Source organism: Taudactylus pleione, unplaced genomic scaffold (assembly GCF_031769625.1).
Source record: "Taudactylus pleione unplaced genomic scaffold, aTauple2 ptg000093l, whole genome shotgun sequence".
Lineage (NCBI taxonomy): Eukaryota > Metazoa > Chordata > Amphibia > Anura > Myobatrachidae > Taudactylus > Taudactylus pleione.
The window spans coordinates 30,531,017-30,547,501 of record NW_028284495.1 but is presented as its reverse complement, the minus strand read 5'-3'; the positions used below and the strand labels follow the sequence as shown (position 1 = coordinate 30,547,501).

The 16,485-nt window shown below is 41.8% G+C and overlaps 1 protein-coding gene across 2 annotated transcripts in view; it reads right to left on the bottom strand.

Moving 5' to 3' along the window:
- Positions 1-16,111, bottom strand: part of SMCHD1 (structural maintenance of chromosomes flexible hinge domain containing 1) — a 397,862-nt gene extending 381,751 nt beyond the window's left edge. For both annotated transcript variants that reach the window (XM_088469636.1, XM_088469637.1), the window contains exon 1: positions 15,886-16,111. In XM_088469636.1, coding sequence (XP_088325762.1) covers positions 15,886-16,053 — 168 coding nt within the window. In that variant the 5' untranslated portion in view covers positions 16,054-16,111. The remainder of the gene's footprint in view (positions 1-15,885) is intronic.
- Positions 16,112-16,485: the final 374 nt, after the last annotated feature.

Below are 16,485 nucleotides of genomic sequence, written 5' to 3'. Positions count from 1 at the left end.
CTATGGCTACATGCATTTTCTGGAAAGTATCAGTGTATTTTCATCATCAAAAATATCTTACTAACTTCTCTTGCGGCTCGTTTACATTTGCATGTAAGTAAATTTTATGGCACGCCTCTCAGATGCAGCAGTAAAAGCCCACTTTACCGCCACGCTCAATGGTGTTGCTTTCACAATTTCCCTGGAATGCTTTTTCAAAAGTAGGTAAGTATGATTTAGTCATGGGAGAGGGGGAGAATTAAAAAAAAAAAAAAATTAACATGTTGCAAAACAGACTTCCAGCAGGTGAATCTCACCTATACAAATTAGTCTATGGAGTGGTCATAGACAAAGCTCAAATTAGAACACTCCAAATACACTAAAAAATAGTCAACGGAGTGTTTACCTTAGACAAACCCATTCCAAGTTGCCCTACACTTCTGGTATTATCTCTGCTGATGCCCAACATTTGAAAGCCTGAGGAGTACCAAAAACTTTGGTGGAAAATGCACCGTTAATTTGACAGTGGGATGGTAGCTCAATTAGATGCTGCATTCTCTGCACACCTTCCAAGTGATAGCTATGAATTTTAACACCAATGCAGGAGCCTGATGGTCATATCTAGGGATGGTGGTACATGCCATGTACAACAATATGAACTGCCAAATTAAATTGTACCAAAATATGTCTTACGCATTTAAGAGGGAATTCAATTAGCCATGATAAGACAATTATTTGCGAAAAGTTTTCACTGGTGCTTACTTTTCACAAAAAATGTGTATCGCAAAATCGAATTCTCTATAATAAAAAGCCACAAAGTTTCACCACCCCCTGAGTTGGTGAAAAGTTGTGCAAAACCCCTATACAGAAAGAGTAGACTGTGCTGTCACCGTGCTTGGGACAGGGAGGGAGGGGGGGTGGGGGGAATCAGCCTGTGAGTACACCTGGGAGATAGTCAAGCGTAGCCATCTCGCCAGAGTCTGCTTGTTAGCTGGCCATCCTCATTTGTGAAAACCATAGAACACAAAAAGAGCATCTGATTTTCTAACAGAGTTTGTGTGCTCCACATAGATACGTAGAGCACGAACTACATCCAGGGAGAAAAAGAAAGCGGAGGATTTGTGCGGAGGGGGAGAGAGTGTATAAGTATTTAGGTATAATGAGTAAACACTATGTACATGCACTGTGTGCACCTGTCTCTTCATGTGTTTGAGACCATCAGTTGTATTGTGCAGAGGTAGGGTTAGCACACAGTGGACACCACTGTTTGACTACTGTTGTAATCCATATTATGTTACCAACCACTCAACTCAGTAAAGAGAAGCGACAGTCCATCATTACTTTAAAAAGACATGAAGGTCATTTGGTACAGAAAATTTCAAGAACTTTGAATGTATCCTCAAGTGCAGTTGCAAAAACCATCAAACGCTATAATGAAACTGGCTCTCATGAGGACCGCCCCAGGAAAGGAAGACCAAGAGTTACCTCTGCTGCAGAGGATAAGTTCACTAGTTACCAGCCTCAGAAACCGCTACTTAACAGCACCTCAGATTAGAGACCACAAATTCTTCAGAGTTCAAGTAGCAGACAAATCTCAACATCAACTGTTTAGAGGATACTGTGTGAATCAGGCCTTCATGGTCGTATTGCTGCAAAGAAGCCACAAGAAGAAGAGAGTTGTTTGGGCCAAGAAACACAAGGAATGGACATTGGACCAGTAGAAATCTGTACTTTGGTCTGATGAGTCCAAATTTGAGATTTTTGGTTCCAACCGCCGTGTCTTTGTGAGACGCAGAAAAGGTGAGCGGATAGTTTCTGCATTTGTGGTTCCCACTGTGAAGCATGGAGGAGGAGGTGTGATGGTGCTTTGCTGACGACACTGTTGGTGATTTATTCAAAATTCAAGGCACACTTAACCAGCATGGCTACCACAGCATTCTGCAGCACCATGCCATCCCATCTGGTTTGCGCTTACTAGGACCATCATTTGTTTTTCAACAAGACAATAACCCCAAACACACCTCCAGGCTATGTAAGGGCTACTTGACCAAGAAGGAAAGTGATGGAGTGCTGCGTCAGATGACCTGGCCTCCACAATCACCCGATCTAAACCCAATTGAGCTGGTTTGGGATGAGTTGGAACGCAGAGTGAAAGAAAAGCAGCCAACAAGTGCTCAGCACCTCTGGGAACTCCTTCAAGACTGTTGGAAAACCATTCCAGGAGACTACCTCATGAAGCTGATTGAGAGAATGCCAAGAGTGTGCAAAGCTGTCATCAAAGCCAAAGGGGGCTACTTTGAGTAATGTAAAATATAAAACATGTTTTGATTTGTTTAACACTTTTTTGTTCATAACAATTTCATATGTGTTCTTTCACAGTTTTGATGTCTTCAGTATTAATCTATGTTGAAAATAATTGAAACAAAAAACATTGAATGAGAAGGTGTGTGCAATGTAATGTGACAACCTTCACAAATAACAATTAAATGTGAAGTATAAGAAAAACCCCACACCTGCAACAGAGGGATAAGGAGAAAAACAGTGATAGTTCGAACGGACAGTCAGAAATAATAGACAGTACAAACACAGTAGCAGGCAGTCACATACAATGCATATGCAAATTAGTTGCGGGTACGCTGGCCTCGTGGCAGAAGCATCTGCTACCGACCCGCAGGGTCAGACGGTGGTCTAGTGAGGTGCGGACGCTCCGGGTCCTGACTGCCATAGGGATCAGTGCTTCCGGTGCGTCTCCTATGCCGGAAGCAAGGACTGCCGCGCACGATTCCCCGTAAGCGAGGAATCGCCTTACCTGACATCTCTGTGCGTCCGGTTGCAGTCCGGGTCCCAGCATCACTGCTAGCACACTCAGCCGAGACCCGCCGGATTCACCAGCTCTATTACTGGTGTTACTGCCTGGCGGAAATAGAAGGAGACACGGTATATGAGTTTTAATTCAGACACTCAGTACTGCCAACCCAACATAGAAAAGAAAAGAAAACATAAAAATAAAAGCTTAGAACTGCCTGAGCAGTCTCGTTACAAAGGTGCGTCTGAATCCTGCAGCACCAAACGAACAACTGAAGGCTTGTGGCTAGGGGAGGGGTATATATGGAGGAGGACCCGAGGCATGCTGGGAGCTGAAAGCTTTAACGGTTTGGTGCCTGGATCTCTCCAACCACATTATCCCCATGGTATCTCTGTGGATCCCTATGGCAGTTTTCTCCCCATGCTGTTTGTTGTGGGCAAGAAACAGCTACCTCCCAGAACTTCCCCCTGCCCCAGTGCCGTATCTCCTGCCCGGCACTCCCCACTGCCCTGGACCTTTCCCCTGCCTCAGTGCGGCATCCCCTGCATGGCACACCCCCCGCCCCAATGTGCTGCGTCCTGTTACCCTTAATGTGTCCTTTTTGCCACGGACATGGATGCCGGATGTGACGCCAAGCGCCAACGTCATGTTCTTCACATCAGAGGCTCAGTGTCAGCCGGCAAAAAGGACACGTTAGTGAGGGTTCAGGGACACGGCGCATTGGGGTCGGGGGAGGTGCCGGTCAGGGGACGCTGCAACGGTGCGGGGGGACGTTGTCCATCACAGTGCAGGGGCGGTGTCAGACTGGATGGCAAAGATCCCTCCCCCTGCATAAAAGCACAGGCGCACTGTTAAGGAGAGAACATTCACCTGAACTGACTGAACAGAGTAGACCTGCGACCACTCTGTGTTGGAGCTGAAAAAAAATAAATAAATCTGTGGGGACAGTATTTGGGAGCCTGCAATTTGGGGCAGTATTTGGGAGCCTGCAAGTGAGGACAGTATCTTTGGAGCTGCTTGTCAGGGTTCAGCCTAGGATCGGCTGTCTCTTACCTCCGCACCAGCTTCCCCTGACTTCTCGTGCGGTCAGACGTCTGGTTTGGCGTCGGGTGAAGCACTTAGGCACTCGCAGACCTCCATGGTTGGCCTTGTGTCTTGGGGATCATGGTTTCGGTCATGGGCGCCGCCATGACAGTCCTTCTCACATGACACTATCTCCAACCAATGGTAGCATGGTTTTGATCAGGTGACGCTGTTCTCCTATCAGCTGCTACCCCTGGGTATATAACCGGCTCCACGACTCCAGGAAGTTGCCTGAACGTTTGTCACTTCTAACGTCAGCCAGCTTCCCGATTGCATACCATCCCCACATGCCCCTAAAATGCCCATCTGATACCCCCAACCGCATCAGATATCCCCACATGCCCCTTAAAGGCATGTTTTAATGCCTCCATGATATTTCAGGTAATATGACTTGTCTGTTCACAAAACACATAGTGAATAAGTAGGCTTACCATATCATCCCTTTAAATTGGGACACTCATGGATTACACAGGTTCTGTGGCTCATTAAAACCAGGTGAAATCCAGGCATGAAGTCAGCCAGTCACAGAACCTTTGTAATTAATTCATGAGTGTCCCGTTTTAAAGTGATAGTATGGTTAGCCTATGAATAATGCTTTAGGTAATAATAGGCATATTTATCGAAGGATAAATGCCCTTTACACATTATGCCACATATCAATGCCCGGCCCTTACACATTTTGCCACACAGGCATGCCCGGCCTTTACACATTTTGACACACATTTATGCCATGCAGTAATACCCCTTACAAATGCTGCACATTAATGCCCTTTAGTCCCCCTATGCAGTGCCCCCAGTATTAATCCCCCCCTATGCAGTGCCCCCAGTATTAATCCCCCCCTATGCAGTGCCCCCAGTATTAATCCCCCCCTATGCAGTGCCCCCAGTATTAATCCCCCCCTATGCAGTGCCCCCAGTATTAATCCCCCCCTATGCAGTGCCCCCAGTATTAATCCCCCCCTATGCAGTGCCCCCAGTATTAATCCCCCCCTATGCAGTGCCCTCAGTAGTGGACCCCCTATGCATTGCCCCCAGTAGTGGACCCCCTATGCATTGCCCCCAGTAGTGGACCACCTATTTGCCCTTTAGTGACCTGGGCCTAATGCCCAGGTCACCCACACCTATTTGTGGGGCAGATACCTTTAATTGGGCCTAATGCCCCCTATGTAGCCTGGGCCTTGTGCCCGCCTATATACCCACAGGCCTATTGCCTGAATTTATCCCACAGGCCTAGTGCCCGACAACCCTGGTGGTCTAGGGAGGGGTTAAATACCGGTGGCCCAAGGCCGCCTAGCGATACGGTGGAAGAGGCTGCAGGGGGAGCTTCGTTAACTCTTTCTTTCCATCCCTGCAGTCCTCTCCGGTCCTCAGCTTCATTCTTCTACCGCTAGCCCGTCCTGGCCAGCGGCGCCACCTCTTCCTTTCTTCCTCCTTGATCACGCAGTCTTCTGGCCTCTTGCGTGGCCGCCGGAACTGTTGCCGCGATGCACTTCTCTTTGGGAGGTCTTCACCCCTTCCCTCCGCACTGAAGTTTCACGCTCAGCAGCGTCTATTAGCTTGCGCCCGGAGCCAAGTTTCTCCGGCCGCCACTTTACCGCCGACACTGGTGGAAGGGACCAGGCGTTCCCTTTACCAGGTACCCACCGCAGCTGCTTACCAAGCGCTGGGAACAAACACACTGTCCCAGCGCCAGACACGGATGTGTCCCACAGGGGACACATCTCCTCTGCTTGCCCCTGCAGCTGGGCAGATGCTGGGATCGGACACTTGATCCCAGCACGGCTTTCCACAGCAGCAGCCAACGAGAGTCTGACTCTCATTGCCTGCTATAACAGACAGCATTGTGTCTTTGTCTGCAGGGAGGACACACTGTGCTGCAGCCAGCAGTCAGGGATTGGCCACAGCACAGCACGTCCCCGGGGACCCGGCTACTTTTCAAAAGTGAGTCCCCAGTGCTCAATCCCGGGTAAAATACGCCCTATTGCGCGTATTTGCGAACACTGCTTCAAAGTGCCATCTACTAGTGCAAAAGAGTATCAGTACACCACAACTGATGTACCACCTCTAGTGCAAAAGTACGTCAGAGTACCCATTCCTGGGTACCACCTTCTGGTGAAACCCCTCTGTGTAATTGTACCTTTGGTTAGGCATTTCCCCCGAACCATTAATATTTTGAGTCTCTATTCCCACGGTCTTGGATACCTGGTCAAAGGACCGCGACCTGCCTGCAGGGTGCAGCTAAATCCATATCCCGTTTGGAGGTGTCACTGGTGAACACCTCCATGTAGGTTAGACTCCGCACCACTGACCAGGTCTCGCCAACGTCCAAGACCTGTGGATGAGGAGGTCATATATCCAGGCTCCTCGCCTACAATTCCTCCCACAACCCCGGACCTCAGCTTTCAATACTCCCGTGACAAGCGTGACACTGCTCTATAAAATATATATTCTGTGTAACCTGCAGTATCTAAGGGCTGTTTAAATAATGGATTTAAAACATTTTATTATTGCAAAGGACCCCACCCAGCTACTTCTTGAGGCCACCTGGCTGAAAAAAAATTCTGGGGAGAACACTGCTATGGACCAATATAACGACAAAAAAAAAAATAGTATATTTTGTGATATCTCTAGATAGAAAAAAAAAAAAAATTCTTCAAGGATCCACATAGTGGAAAAACTGTTTAGGATCAACCATGTAGTAACATGCACATAGTCTTTTATTGTGTACGTCATCATATGCCCCGGCGGTATGGACTACGTGGGCATTATGACATTACTAACTTCAATATTCAGAAGGTCAAGTGTTGACAATATTGATTTATGTTAGGTTGCCTTATTATAGGGGGAACCAACTAGCATAGTTTAACCAGGTTCATCTTGGAATTCTCTCTCAGTGTTAACATATATGTGACCATCCGTTGCCCTGAAGCTTCCTTAGTAGTATAGTATTATTCTTAGTCTGCTGATATCAAGCTCTCAGCCTGTTTAAGTGCTGATGGTATTGACACTTGTGTAGGTTTTGTTTCACAGCCTTGGATGCAGCAGGTGGACAGAAAGCATCCTGTTGCTATGGACACAGGAGTATGCGGGGGCGCATACCTGTTTGACGGTATGGTCTGAATCCCCGCACTACGTTTTTTAGTTTATATTATTGTCCCTCTTACTCCAGTGTGATGACTGTGGAATCTTCGATATTTTAAAAACCTAAAAAAAAAATTCTAATACTCCATTCCCTTCTTTCTTTTATGCTTTTTTTAAACATTTATGAGAGAACAAAGACATAAAGAGAGCGTGGAGTAATTATGCATCTCAAGAAAGATACCTTTATAAGTACGTGAAAGCAGACTGTGATGTGAGTTTGGGTAAGCCCCCACACTACTTGTTTCTGCATGTTTAATGGGTGAACACTGAGTTGAGAAAGAAACCTACACCACCTACTACATAGTGAGTGGGGTACGCTATACTGAAACAAAGTAACAGTGCTAATGGATGGAGAGATATTTTAAATAAATGTATATCATATACACATGGCTTGGTCAAAATAAACACAATTTAATAGGAACGTATAAAAACAAATATGAAAGCTAAAATGTGCAAAATTGCAATAGGGATTGGCCCCACAACACTATAATGAGTCACCGAGTCCAGTATCAAGTAAATAGCCGTTGCAAGTCCCAGTAAGACGAGTACATTACCAAGTGGGTACTGTAGCAGGAAGTCCTTGCGTATAAAGTAAGTCCTTTAACTTGGATAAGCTGTTGCCATATAGCGGTTGACTCCAAATTCCTGGTCCGGAAAATTGAATAAGTGTCCTCCAATTGCTCTGGTATGTGGGGGTCCGTATGAAGGCTCAACGCGTTTCCGTGCGGAAGTATCCCGCACCTTCGTCAGGAGCAAGTGTGTGTGTGAGCCACAAAGGCACTGCTATTTAAACTGTTCTAATTGCAAAATTGGTTACAGATGCACAAAATCAAATGACCAATTGACCAAGCCGTGTGAAAAAGACCAATCCTCATATAGAGTGAGTGGACATAGTACAACTATAGGAATATACAATTCACATTAAAAATCATAAATAAACATAAGAGGACAATGGTGAAATATAAGTGAAATCTATTCACTGACTTGTGTAAATATTGATGTTAGTACTATTATATAGATTGAGGAATATGTACAGTGAATAGAAGTTGGAATAGAAAAAAGTACATATCACTAAAGATTTAAAACAAAAAAATAGGGAATAATAATAATAAAATAGAAAAAGTGTTAATAAAAATAACGTGCCATATATACTAATAACTTGTGAGTGACCAATCACGCTGGTGGTTTAAAGAGTATGATTCATTCTATTGGTAACCCTATGTTCATATCCGATGTAGGATTAAACATCGATACATCCGATGTCCAGAATAGAACCACTGTATATATAATTAACACTTGATAAAACAATAAGTATAAAGAGTATATATTGGAGATGTGTAAAAGGATGCATACACATAGGTGTGTAAACAGATGCACATACATATTAGAAAAAAATTATATATCTCTTATTCAACATATAATACTCAAAATGCAAGAATAAAATAAATTAAAACCAAAGTCACAAGGATATTGATGTTGTGATTAGGTCACATAATAAATAATTGTAATTATTGTAATTATAGTCCTATCAGAAAGGCAAAGAGAGTTTGCCAGGGAGAGCTAGTGTAACCCAATATTAAATAAACTAGTGCTAACCAAAAATGTAACAAATCTCTGTGGATAAGACATGCTATTTGTAGCATATTAAAAAGGTGATGGGGAACCTATCTACCCTATATTGTCTACAAATCAAACTTATCACATGATGGTGTTCAATTCCACAGATTCGTTCAAACCATCTGGATATAGGGTGTTTAACTGAAAAATCCAATAGACCTCCTGGCGACATAGGGTACGATACCTACCTCCCCCACGTATTGATTGGGGGATATGTTCCATAGCAGTAATTTGCAGGCTACTGCTATCTCCATTGTGGACCTGAGAGAAATGTCTTGGTACACTGTGGTTGACTAAACGATTAGTGATGTTACGGCGATGTTCCATAAATCTTGTCTTAATCGCTCTGGTGGTTCCGCCAATGTATTTAAGGCTGCATCCACAAGTAAATAGATAGATAACATATATAGTGTCACAGTTAATAAACTGGTTGATGGTATATGATTCACTTTGATGGCACAACTTAACAGGAATGGTACGTCTTGGAATATAGGTGCATAAAGTGCACCTGTTCTTACCGCACCTAAAAAAGCCAGGTGGTCTGTTGGGTAACCACTGTTCTTTTTTGGGGTCTGTAGGGCTGGTATTAAGAGATGTGACTGTCTTTAGGTGACTTGGTGCGAGTATATTGCGCAGAGATTTGTTCTTCCTGTATATGATGCGTGGTTTCTTAGGTATTATTTCTCTTAAAACATTATCATTATCACAACACAATATTTTGTAATTCCTTGTGACAATGTACGCTATACAAGATTCTATATCTGGGTTTTATTATTTAGAAATTACCATCATACAGAGAAGACCTCTGAAGTATGTTTCTGCATAAGTCTAAATCTACACGGACGGCACACCAGTAGAGATCATCAACATCTGGACATTCGTATCAGTCTGAATATTTTTGTGTTTAATCCATATTTTTTATTATTGTGTATCTGTTAGAGTATGGTGACACTCTGTTGCAAGAACTGTAAGCAGGCAGCAGGAATTTTGCACACCGCAGATAGGCTCATTTACAATTGTTTAGCTTTATTCTTTAACCTGTGGTCTATTCTTGGTTGCTGCATTATGTTTTCCTTTAGGGAATCTAGACTTGAAAGGTTGGAATCCTTATTTGAATCCAATATGGAGTATATAGATTTGCAGGATAATGACCTGGATAACATCATAAATAAACTAGAAAAAGATCTTTTAAAAGAAAGCCATATTTGGTGGGAAGTAGCCATGTTGGAAAAATACCTGGCCCATCAAATTATTCCAAAGGGACTAAAACTTGAGAAAAGGGCATCTTCACGGCTACAAAACAATTTAGAGATAAATGGGATACTACTAACAAAGAGTGTTCGTTCTCTCTTATGAATTTGATTATAGAGGAAAGAAGAGCAGAAATAGAACTATTGGATAAGGATATAGAATTAAATAAGGCACTGGTTTTACCTTTTAGTGATTTACCGGAGTGTAGACATATGGAGGAAAGAATAGAATTAGAAGTGATGAAACTTAAGAATACCTTGAAAGAAAGTTTAATATCGCCCACAGCCCCTACTATAATGATAAAGATCTTTATAGGGATTATCACACAATATCCCGTAGAAACAAGATTTATAAGAATAGGGAGAAACTACACCCACCTCTAACTCCTAGATGACACTCCCCTTCAACCTCTAGAGATATACCAGTCACTCCATACCGATAGGAACACAAGGTTTGAGTACAAAAGAGGAAAAGAGACCATATATTATGACAGACATAACTCCGGTTGGAAAAAAAGTTAGGATTACCAGGGGGGGGGGGGGGGCGGGGGGGGTGTGAGGGAGGGGAGTGGGTCATTACAATGTGGAAAGCAACAAAAATAGAGAAATAACATTCACTACACCTCTTCAGAATAGGTTTGACCCTATTATGGATCTGCCTATATCCACCCTAAGAAAACATTATTTAAGGAAAAGACCGAGAATAAAATACCGCGATTAGTAATAAAAAAAAGAAAATCGAGGAAGAGGAGAGGGGGAAGAAAAAAGAAAAAAAAAAAAACAATGATAAAACACAAACATAAGAATAAATCCTGTGGGGGCCCCGAAAGTGGTGTTAATTAACAACCAAATTGAGAAGGTGGACTAAAATAATGGAACGGTTAAGATTTTTAATTGGAGTTCACACAGTTTAAATGCTCAAGCAAGATCAGTTTTGAGCAAGGGTTTGAAGTACGCACCATCCACTAAGATAAATGATTTGAACTGCTTGTAGATATACAAACGTTTATCAGAAAGTTAACAGTTAAGTAGTTCTTCCTGAACAAGGATGGGGTTGAGGGTTTGGTACAAAATGGAGGGTGGGACCACATCCACGTTTAGGCCCAAATCTACCTTTTTCCCCATCATATCTAAAGGGATGTTTTCTGGAAACATTTTCAACGTAGGTTTTGGATGATATTAAGAAGCTTAGATCTAAGAAAATCAGATTCAATTTAAATTTTAAAGAAAGATCAGATATTAAAGATGCCAAGGTGAATAAAAATCTTATCATCAAGCCCGCTTATAAGGGGGCAGGCATAGTCCTAATAAATATAAATAATTATGAGAAAGGAGGTATTCAAGCTTTTGAATGAACCTGATACTTATAAAAAATAAAAAAACAACTCAGGAAAGACCCTACTGAGTCTTTTCAGCTAGAACTTAAAGGGACTAATAGATCTATACATTGACAATGGAACATTAAAAAACACTGAATCCAAATTTATTTATAATAATACACCAACGGTACCAGTGATCTATATTCTCCCCAAGATAAATAAAAAAACAATCCTACAGGTCGGCCTATTGTGTCGGAAATTAACTCCATTACAGCGAACCTTTTTGAGTTCATAGATTTTTATTTACAACTTTTGGTTCTTTTAATAAATCTCATCCTAAAGACACCAGAGACTTTTTAAATATTCTTAAAAGGTATAAAGTGGGAAGATTTAATTATGGTGAGTGCGGATGTGAGTTTACTTTACACTATAACTAAACACGAACAGGGCCTTGAAGGAGTTGCAGCGTTTTTAAATAAACTTTAGATTTGCACCTACAAGAATTTATATTGAAAGGAATTGATTTTATCCACCACAATCATTATTTTATTTGTAAGAACAATTTTAACAAGTAGGGACCGCTATGGACACTAGGTTTGCTACCAGTTATGCCAATATTTTCATGGGAGCATGGGAGGAAGAAGTTGTATGGAACAACAATCCCTTTACAGCAAACCTAGTATCCTGGTGCCGTTATATTGACGATATATTCTTTATTTGGAAAGGTAAAAAAACTCTTAGAATAATTTTGTAACATTTTAAATATGTATGATAAAGGTATTCTTTTAACTTTGTTGTCCAATTAGAAATCGATCAATTTTGTAGATGTTACTGTGCATGTAGAGAATGGTAACATACAAACAAAAACTTGTCAAGCAACTACGGACTCTATTGCTGCATACACACGTAAAGATTTTCTGTCCAACCATCCAAATAGTTGATTGGTTGGAATGACAATTTGGTAACGTATGGGAGTAACTGATGATCAACAATTTGCTCCTAAATGCCAGAAAACAGATGAAAATGGTCGTCAGACAAGTTTGTTAAATGTTTGATCTAAACAATTTGTTCAAACAATCGTTTTTGTTCATTTTCCGGCATTTGGGAGCAAATTGCTGATTGTCATTTGCTTTCATAGCTTACCAGATTTTCATTCCAACCAATCAACTAGTTGGATGGTTGGACAGAAAATCTTTACATGTGTACCCAGCTTTAGTCTTATATTACTGCGGATAGATGCCATCATAATCAATGGCTCACATCTATTTTGGGGGGTCAGTTCAAGAGACAAAAAAAGGAACTGCTCCAGTGTGAGTGTATTTAAAGAAGCAGATAAGATAAAATAATCCTTTATCAAAAGCGTATAAATGAAAGACCTAATTATGAAAGGTTTTAAGGCTGCGGAGGATGTGGATAGGAATGACTTGCTAGCCCAGAAAACCAAACTCCAAAAAGACGTCAAGTTTCAATGGGCATTTATAACGAACTTTACCTCACAACATAAGGAAGTTGAAAGTATATTTAAAAAGAACTGGTTGATACTACAGAAGGACCCTGTCTCAGGTAGAATTATTCCTACAAAACCAGTACATATCCATAAAAAGGCCTCAAATTTAAGAAATAAACTTGTGAGAAGTGAACATCTGAGGTCAGAAAAAAAAATAGTGTTAAATCTACTGGGTTCTACAGATGTGGTCTATGTTTGGGCTGTAGGAACATTAAAAAAAATGTATAAAAGTATAAAAAGTGACGGAAATAGATAAATGGTATGAAATACCAAATAAAGGATTGCGTCACTTGTAATACGAAAAATGTTATTAACGTTATTGAATGTAATTGCGGCAAATTCTATACTGGCCGGACATCTAGACAACTAAAGATACGGATAGGTGAACACTTACGAAATATAACAAAGGGATTAGACTCCCATTCACTATCTGCCCATTTTAAAAATACACATCGCTGCTCTAATGATGATATTGAAAATGTTTATGGTATTAAAGTTATTAAGGAATCAATGAGACATAAGGACACCCAATCACTTCTTGCAAGGGAAGAAATGAAATTCATTTTTAATTACAAAACATTGATGCCCTCTGGCCTCAATTAAGACTTTGAGGGGAAATGGTTTCTTTAGTCTTTGGTGTAAATCATGTTTAATTTTATTTTTAATTTCTTTTGAGCGATGGGCGTCTTTAGAGTCTTTGTATTTAGCATATTTATTAAGGAGGCTTGTTTGATATATGATCACCTTTTATAAATGTTTTAACATGTGAATATATTTATCTGTGGTTTATTTTCTATTGCAACACGAGCCTGTTATATTTGATTCATATACTAAATTAGATCACCTCCTGTATTTTATCATATTTTTTCATGTTTTTATACTTACCTGTTTTTTATCATCAAGTTTCAGCGATATATTTAATAACTTATATGGACTATTGTGTTCTACATATTAACTGTGTAATATATAATACAATGATTGGGGGAGGTATTTAATGCTAGCCCACGAAGCCAGTTCCATGCACATTGAAAAAGATTATTTACTCTGATCAAAACGCGTTGGAAGAGGGAACTGCTTGACGGTATAATCCGATTCTTGTTCACTCTGGGGTTTTCACTATTAGTAGTTTGGGGATGTTCGGAATCCCTGAACTACATTTTTTTAATGTATGTTATTGTCCATCTTACTCCAGTGTGATGACTGTGGAATCTTCCATATATTAAAACCTAAATGTTTTTCTGATACTCCATTCCCCTCTTTCTTTTATGCTTTTTTAAACATTTATGGAGGGAACAAGGACATAAAGAGAGCGTGGAGTAATTATGCATCTTCAGAAAGATACCTTTATAAGCATATGAAAGCAGACTGTGATGAGAGTTTGGGTACGTCACACACTACTTGTTTCGGCACGTTTAATGGGTGAACACTAAGTTGAGAAAGAAAACGACACCACCTACTATATAGTGAATGGGGTACGCTATACTGCCTAAAACTATACGAGATTCTATATCTGGGTTTTATTATTTAGAAATTACCATCATACAGAAAAGACTTCTGAAGTATGTTTTATTTTACTTTCATAATTATGGATCATGAATTACCCTCTGCATAAGTCGAAATCTACATGGACGGCACACCAGTGGAGATTATCAACATTCGTATCAGTCTGAGTATTTTATATGTGGCCAAAGAACCTATAGTGACATTGAAGGCTGACACCATGTCAATGTACGCTGACACTTTTATGAACTTTTAAATTGTTGTGGGGAGCCCTGCTGCATAAAAAGAAAACAATAGTTATGGATGATTCGACTTGTGTGTCCTGGCTACATTTTGGGTCTTTATGACACACTGCAGAACCCCATTTCTTACATTGGCTTCCACTTAACATGATTCACAGGTGGTTGCCTGACAATTTCTTTGTTCAGAGATTAATGCGATTTTATCCTCATCACCAGTTGTGATATATATGGGTTTAAATAAAAAAATAGAGGTAAGCAGTTCGGTTTTGGACCAGAACTTCCCGCCAAGTTCGGATCCCAGAACTAGGCAAAACGCCATCTTTCACAGACATCTCGGCACATCTGTATAAGAAGTGGCAAGATGCTGTGGCTTTTTTCCACTCCAAGTTCCAATTACAGACTCAAGCTCTGTACACACTAGACGATATGTCGTCCGATTCCGCGGATCAGAGCAGCATATCGAGTACATTGTCTACAGTGTACCCAGGATATGCTCGCTTTCAAGGGTTGTTAGTGGCATACTCCGTTGGCCATACTGCATGGCAGTCTTCCTGGTCATCTTACTTGCATTACATATTGAATACACCCGGCGCAAGAAGAGTCACACGAGACCTGGCTGCTCACTCACATCAGGCATCTCGCGCCACATGGCATATTGAGGCTAGATGTATGAGGGCTGAGGACTCATCTGTAGAATCTCCCTTAATTCAATGGAGGATGGGTTTGAGTTTGTAGCGGTAATTCAATTGTTTTTTTAATGTGTGCTAATTAATGGGCACCCAATGTTGCAATTCAATTGCTTTTAATTATCACACTTGTCTCACCAAATTAGACTAGGTTTAGCCATGTAAAACGGCAAAATTCATCTAACGTCCTGGTTAGGGCGCCCAAACTGCTGTTTTTTCCTCAAGAGGGGCGAGTAGAAATGCTGACGCCTGTGGCTGTTCGCGCCCAAAAGGAGCAACAATTGAATTGCTCCGTCGAGAACCCCGCACTGACAGACGCCATCACTATACTGAATTGCCACCTGTGTCTCCAAATCTCTTGTACTTAGCTCTTTTTTGTACACAATTCTCAATCTTATTTTGCATCGTTGTATGCAAATGTAGAGCAATTTGACTCCTACTAGGATGTTACATATAAATTGTTAATTATCATAATATGACCAGTAGGATAATGCATTAGATTGTAGCATGATAGTGCAATGTTTCATAACAATGTTACAATACGTAAAACAGTGTAATGTAACAATGTAGCACAGAGCAATATAATATAATGTAGTAGGGTTATGTTACATAATATACCAATGACTGCACTGTGTGTGTGTCTCAGTCACCGGATACATGGACCACACTTTCAAAGTTTAGTAAGCAATAACGTGTGACTAGCGCACTACCAATGGTTACCCCCGGACCTCAGTACGTCTCCCGCCCAGTCCTACCTCACAGACGTCCTGATGAAACACCACGAACCCCCCGCGTACTTGCAGGCTCTTCTCACACGCTGACTGCTCCAAACGACGGTCAAACACGAAGACCGTGAGGAGGAGGCTGCTGCTACTGCTGTATCCATTCTGCGCCTCCAGGCTCACATGTCCCGTTGCCGCCATGTCAGTAATAGCGCCCGGATTGAGGAGACGCGTAATCCCGTCACCAGCAGCGAGCGAGTTCTCCTCACACATGGGTCAGTGACGTCACATCCGCGGCGCCGACCTGCAGCGAGCAGAAACTGAAAGCGAGTAGACTTCTGTACCCACTACACAGTCACACTTGTGTCATCTCTCTACCCAAATAGCACTGTGTGTGCCTCTTCAGAGATGCACTTTTTGGGAGGTGGGGTCCGAGGACCATCGATGAAATGAAATCCTGAACGGACCAGATTCCGGAACGCCGGACCAGCCCCCTGCAGCGATCTCTGCAGCTGAGAAGCTGTGCAAAGCGCATCCCTGTCCGGGAGGACTGACCGGAGACTGTCATCCCTGCACAGCGGCGCTGTCTGTGCTCTGCAGTCACCCGGGGGACACTGTTGGTAGAAGTTACAG